This window comes from Penaeus japonicus, unplaced genomic scaffold (genome assembly GCF_977035675.1).
Source record: "Penaeus japonicus unplaced genomic scaffold, GWHDUDI00000001_assembly GWHDUDI00000080, whole genome shotgun sequence".
NCBI classification, from domain to species: domain Eukaryota; kingdom Metazoa; phylum Arthropoda; class Malacostraca; order Decapoda; family Penaeidae; genus Penaeus; species Penaeus japonicus.
In genome coordinates this window covers 1-7,500 of record NW_028234482.1, presented here as the reverse complement: position 1 = coordinate 7,500, position 7,500 = coordinate 1, and the positions used below count along the sequence as shown (strand labels likewise).

Sequence of the window (7,500 nt, the reverse complement as noted above, 5' to 3'; positions counted from 1 at the left end):
TCTCATTGTTATTCTCACTCACATTCAGCTTCTCATCATCATTCTAACTCATTCAGATTCTAATTGCCATTCTCACTCATTCACCTTCTCATTGTCATTCTAACTTATCCACCTTCTCATTGTCATTCTCTCTTACATTCACCTTCTCATTGTCATCCTCACTCACATTCACCTTCTCATTGTCATTCTCACTCACATTCACCTTCTCATTGTCATTCTCACTCACATTCATCTTCCCATAGTCATTCTCGTTCATTCACCTTCCCATTGTTATTCTCACTCATTCACCTTCTCATTGTCATTCTAACTTCACATTCACCTTCTCATTGTCATTCTAACTCACATTCACCTTCTCATTGTCATTCTAACTCACATTCACCTTCTCATTGTCATTCTCACTCACATTAACCTTCCCATTGTCATTCTCACTCACATTCACTTTCCCATTGTCATTCTCACTCATTCACCTTCTCATTGTCATTCTAACTTATTCAACTTCTCATTTTCATTCTCTCTTACATTCACCTTCTCATTGTCATCCTCACTCACATTCACCTTCTCATTGTCATTCTAACTCACATTCACCTTCTCATTACCATTCTCACTCACATTCACCTTGCCATTGTCATTCTCACTCACATTCACCTTCCCTTTGTCATACAGATTCATTCACCTCCTCATTCTCACTCATATCCACCTCCTCATTGTCATTCTCACTCATTTACCTACTTTCTGTCATTCTCACTCGCATCCACCTTCTCATGTCATTCTCATTCATATTCACCTTCTTATTCTCATTCTCAATCTCACTCACATTCACCTTCTCATTGTCATTCTCACTCACATTCACCTTCTCATTTTCATTTTCACTCTCACTCACATTCACCTCATTTTCATTTTCACTCACATTCACCTTCTTATTGTCATTCTCACTCACATTCACCTTCTCATTGTCATTCTCACTCACATTCACCTTCTCATTGTCATTCTCACTCACATTCATCTTTTCATTATCATTCTCATCCACATTCACCTTCTCATTGTCATTCCTACTCACATTCACCTTCTCATTGTTATTCTCACTCATTCACCTTCTCATTATCATTCTCACTCATTCACCTTCTCATTGTCATTCTTACTCATTCACTTTCTCATAGTCTTTCTCACTCATTCACCTTCTCATCATCATTCTCACTCACATTCACCTTCTCATTGTCATTCTCACTCACATTCACCTTCTCATTGTCATTCTGACTCATTCACCTTCTCTATCATTCTTACTCACATTCACCTTCTCATTGTCATTCTCATTGATTCACCTTCTCATGTCATTCTCATTCACATTCCCCTTCTCATTATCATTCTCACTCACATTCACTTTCGCATTGTCATTCTCACTCACATTCCCCTTTTCATTCTCATTCCCATCCACATTTACCTTCTCTTTGTCATTCCTACTCACATTCACCTTCTCATTGTCATTCTCACTGATTCACCTTCTCATTGTCATTCTCAATCGTATTCTCCTTCTTATGTCATTCTCATTCACATTCACCTTCTCATTTTCATTCTAACTCTCACTCACATTCACCTTTTCATTGTCATTCTCACTCACTCACATTCTCATTGCCATTCTCACTCGCATTCAACTTCTCATTGTCATTCTCACTCACATTCATCTTTTCATTGTCCTTCTTACTCACATTCACCTTCTCATTATCATTTTAACTCACGTTTACATTCTGATTGTCATTCTCAATCACATTCCCCTTCTTATTATAATTCTCACTCACATTCCCCTTCTCATTGTCATTCTAACTCACATTCACCTTCTCATTATCATTCTCACTCACATTCACCTGCTCACCGTCATTCTCACTCACATTCACCTTCTCATTGTCAATCTCACTCACATTCACATTCTTAAGGCGCTGTCACACTAGCCTATTTTCCGTCGTTTTATTTCGTCAATTTTCAAAAATTGTCAATTTTTCGAGGCGCGCAGTCACACTAGGATCCATCGGCTTAGTAATGCGATACTCGCATCGCATTTGTAAACAATGGCGCCGAACAAGCGATAGTGCGCGGTTATGCTAGACTTTCTTTTAGCAGATGCAGAGCGTAACAAGAAAACACAACAAAATATTCTAATTCAAGTATTCCTCTGAAGGGCCTGTGTCCATCCACACAGTTCATTGTATTTCAAAACTGGAGGAAAAATAGCGCGCTCTGCGGCTGACGGATGTAAACAATGAAGTCGAGCACTTAAAACAAATTTTATCTATAAAAATAAAATTTAGATTTACATATTTCTCTTTGTCAATTTTATGCTATAAATAAGGAAAGTAAATTTCATCATATTTGAATATTATTAATGATTTAAAACAAATACGAACATTTAAAAATATAGTTCTTGATTTGATTACGCTTGGCCAATAGGACGACGGGAATGTTTCACGCGGAAACTCGGAATTATCGTCTGACTAAAAAGATGCCAATTCGCTCAAAAATTGACAATTTTTAAGAAAATTGACGGAAAAGTGCTAGTGTGACAGCGCCTTTACTGTCATTATCACTCACATTCACCTTATTTTCATTCTCACTCACATTCACCTCATTTTCATTCTCACTCACATTCACCTCACTGTCATTCTCATTCACATTCACCTTTTAATTGTCATTCACACTCACTTTCACATTCTCATTTTCATTCTCACTCACCTTCACCTTCTCATTGTCTTTCTCACTCACATTCACTTTCTTATTGTCATTCTCACTCACATTCATCTTCTCACTGTCATTCTCACTTACATTCACCTTCTCATTGTCATTCTCACTCACATTCACCTTTTCATTATCATTCTCATCCACATTCACCTTCTCGTTATCATTCTCACTCACATTCACCTTCGTATTGTCATTTTCACTCACACTTACCTTCTCATGTCATTCTCACTCGCATTCACCTTCTCATTGTCATTCTCACTCACATTCACCTTCTCACTTTCATTCTCATTCATATTAACCTTCTCATTGTCATTCTCACTCACATTCACCTCATTGTCATTCTCACTCACATTCACCTTCTAATTGTCATTCTCACTCATATTCATCTTCTCATTGTCATTCTCACTCACATCTGCCTTCTCATTTTCATTTTCACTCACACTCACTTTCTCATTTTCATTCTCACTCACATTCATCTTCTCATTGTCATTCACACTGACATTCACCTTCTCATTTTCATTCTGACTCACATTCAACTTCTCATTTTCACTCACATTCACCTTCTAACTTTCATTCTCACTCATATTCACCTTTTCATTGTCATTCTCACTCACATTCATCTTCTCATTGTCATTCTCACTCATAATTACCTTATTTTCATTCTCAGTCATATTCATCTTCTCATTGTCATTCTCACTCACATTCACCTCATTGTCATGCTCACTCACATTCACCTTCTCACTGTCATTCTTTTTCACATTCACTTTCTCACTGTCATTCTCATTCACATTCACCTTCTCACTGTCATTCTCACTCACATTCACCTTCTCATTGTCATTCTCACTCACATCCACCTTCTCATTTTTATTCTCACTCACATTCACCTTATCATTCCCATTATCACTGACATTCAGCTTCACACTGTCAGTCTCACTCATATTCACTTTCTCATTGTCATTCTCACTCACTTTCACCTTATTTTTATTCTCACTCACATTAAGCTCACTGTCATTCTCACTCACATTCACCTTCTCATTGTCATTCTCACTCACATTCACCTTCTCATTTTCATTCTCACTCACATCCATCTCCTCATTGTTATTCTCACCCACATTCACCTTATCATTATCATTTTCACTCACATTTAACTTCTGACTGTCATTCTCACTCATATTCACTTTCTCATATTCATTCTCACTCACTTTCACCTTATTTTCATTCTCACTCACATTCAGCTCACTGTCATTCTCACTCACATTCACCTTCTCATTGTCATTCTCCTTCACATTCACTTTCTCACTGTCATTCTCACTCACATTCCCCTTATCATTGTCATTCTCACTCATTCACCTTCTCACTGTCACTCTCACACATATTCACCTTCTCACTGTCATTCTCACTCACATTCACCTCACTGTCATTCTCACTCATATTCACCTTTGAACTGTCATTCACACTCACTTTCACTTTTTCATTTTTATTCTCACTCATATTCACCTTATTGTCATTCTCACTCACATTCACCTTCTTCCTGTAATTCTCACTCCCAATCACCTTCGCATTGTCATCCTGACTTCCCTTCTCACGCTCATTACTCACAAATAGACGTCTAACAGAAGCATCTTCCTCCCTCAGGTTGAACTCCCTTACACTGTGCTTCCTTGAACGGACATCATGCTGTTGCAGAGACGCTCCTCGAGAAGGGCGGAGAAGTGAACGCCAAGGCTAAGAATGGTAAGGCGATTGGAAAGCGAGTGACTTCTTAAAGGCACCAGAAGAATTTTGCTTCTGTTTGTTTTCTCATCTTTGTCTTTGTGGGAATTTATAACAATTATTGTTATAATTTAATAACGAAACCTTTATCATCATTTATCAGTAATTTTATTTATTCATTCTTTATATTTATTTCTTTATTCTACAAACTTTTCTATAAAATATTTCTGTAATAGAGTCAATAAAAGAAAAATAAATAAATTTTATATATTTCTTTGTACTATAAATATTATACTTATAATGATTAGTTATAACAATTATGATAATAAGTATGATTATTTCAATTATTATTGATATCATCATTATTATTTTCATGATTATCTGAAAGAAATATGATCATCCTCATCATCAATCATAATCATCATCAATGGTGCTATTCATATTATCATTATTATTTCATTACTATAAATATCATTGTTACTCCCATTTCTACTAAATTATCAATTGTTATCATCCTTCTTCTCATTATTGTTATTTTGATGGTGATCCTGTTCTTGTTCTCCTACATGCTTTTGTTGGTGGTGTTGTTGCGAGGTCTTTGTCAGTGATGACAAAGACAATGATGATAATGGAGAAAGTAATGGCAACAAAAGCAACAACAATAGTGATGATAATGAAAAGTTTCATGATGTTGATGGAGGTAATGATAACAATATTAATGATAAAGTAATCATCACTGAAATTGTTGATGATAACACTTTCATGATGATAATAGAACTAATGATAATGGTAATGACATATTTATGATAACAATGATAATAATAATGTTGATGATGAATAATGATAGTAATAAATTTAGAAATATAAAAGTTTAGTTAAGTCCCCCCGAACGGCGGGTCCGTTTTCTTTGACATACGTAATGTCTCCCATGTTCCACCAATATTTGATGTTTTTTATTTTACGCTTATTTACTACAAGAAAGACATGTTTTGTTTATGTTACACTATTTATCAGGTGTTTTTCCATTATGAAGACTATATATTTTAACTGCATTGAAACAGAAGTATAAATCATTTTATATCAATATGATTTTCTGAAGAAATTAGCAGACGCTCAACAACACCACGTGTTTCAATGGCCAAAGAACATCTTTATTTACTGCACGAATATCTTATATTTATCTTTACTTATTTATATTTATCTTTACTGCACGAATATTTATCTTTAATATAATATTTATCTTTACTGCACGAATGTGGCAAGAAAACCCCACAAATATTAAGAAAGGAAATATTTTATGATACTGATGATAACACTCTCATGATAATGATGGAACTAATGATAATGATATAATGATAATAATGATGGTGATTGGAAGGTGAATAATGATAGTAATAACAGTAATGATGGAAATAATATTTATTGATTATGATGATAATTCTTATTATAATGAATATTTTAAATATTGATTATAAATGATTATAAATTTATTATGAATTGTAATTATCATTAATGATAATGATTATTTTTAATGATAATGATTATTTTTATGTTATTATCATTTTTAGAAATTATCATCATCGCTGTTATTATTTTATCATCATTAATATTTTCATTATCATTATTATCATTATGAATATTATATAATTATCATTATTATTAGAATTATCATTATTATTATCTTCATTATTATTTTTATCTTCCTCATTATCATTATTATTCATGTTATTCTCATAATTATCTTTACCAATATTTCTATCATTATGATTGATATGTTTGTATCATTTTATTACCATTTCTATCATTATAGCTATCATGACTACTGTTATTATTGCAATGGTCTTCGTAAATATAATAATAAAAACAATAAAAATTACAATAATTATCATAGTAATATATATATATATTTTTTTTTTTTTGATAAATGATTATCAAACGTTCTTTTTCATTAAAATATTCCTTCTTATCATCATACGCATTTGTTTTCCTTCTCATTTCTATGCCTTTTCCTAATTGTTATTTTCAGTAACTTTCTTATTATTTGCAATTTTATTAATATTCAAAATATTCATACTATTCCTTGCCCTTATCCTTATCACCTTAATCATTCCTAAAATCTAGTCTCATTTTCACTCGCATTCACCTTCTTACTGTCATTCTCACTCACTCACATTCACATTGTCATTCTCACTCATTCACCTTCTCATGTTTATTTTCACTCACATTCACCTTCGCATTGTCATCCTCACTTCCCTTCTCACGCTCATTACTCACACACAGACGTCTAACACAAGCATCTTCCTCCCTCAGGTTGGACTCCCTTACACTGGGCTTCCTTGAACGGCCATCATGCTGTTGCAGAGACGCTCCTCGAGAAGGGCGGAGAAGTGAACGCCAAGGCTAAGGATGGTAAGGCGATTGGAAAGCGAGTGACTCCCTAAAGGCGCCAGAATAATTTAGCTTTTGTTTCTTTTCTCTTCTTTGTCTTCATGGAATTGATAACAATTATTGTTATAATTTGATTAGGGAATCTTTATCATCTTTTATCATTAATTTTATTGATATTTATTTCTTTATTCTATGATTTTTTCAATAAAATATTTTCATAGATTATTTTATAAAATAGAAATTAATAGATTTTTCTTTATTTCTTTATACTATAAATGTTATAATGATTAGTTATAATAATTATGATAATAATAAGTATGATCATCTTAATTATTATTGATATTATCATTATTATTTTCATGATTATCTAAAAGAAATATGATCATAATCATCATTAATGGTGCTATTCATATTATCATTATTATTTCAATAGGATTACTATTATTATTACTCCTATTTCTATTAAATTATCAATTGTTATCATCCTTCTTATTATTGTTATTTTGATGGTGATCCTGTTCTTGTTCTCCTACATGCTTTTGTTGGTGGTGTTGTTGCGAGGTCTTTGTCAGTGATGACAATGACAATGATAATGGAGAAAGTAATGGCAACATATGCAACAACAATAATGATGATTATCATAGTAATATATATATATTTTTTTTTGATAAA

General features: G+C 33.0%; 1 protein-coding gene across 3 annotated transcripts in view; it reads left to right on the top strand.

Annotated features, from left to right (window-relative positions):
• Positions 1 to 7,039, top strand: part of LOC147466543 (uncharacterized) — a 16,364-nt gene extending 9,325 nt beyond the window's left edge. Inside the window, exons 3-4 of one of the 3 annotated variants that reach the window (XR_015190850.1) lie at positions 4,363 to 4,461; positions 6,751 to 6,888. Coding sequence is in view for 2 of the 3 variants with exons in the window: in XM_086535361.1 (XP_086391487.1) it covers positions 6,751 to 6,881 (131 nt within the window). In the remaining variant the exon portion in view is untranslated. Of the gene's footprint in view, positions 1 to 4,362; positions 4,605 to 6,750 lie in introns of those variants that run through there. The other 2 variants (XM_086535361.1, XM_086535362.1) reach the window with 2 other exon arrangements.
• Positions 7,040 to 7,500: the final 461 nt, after the last annotated feature.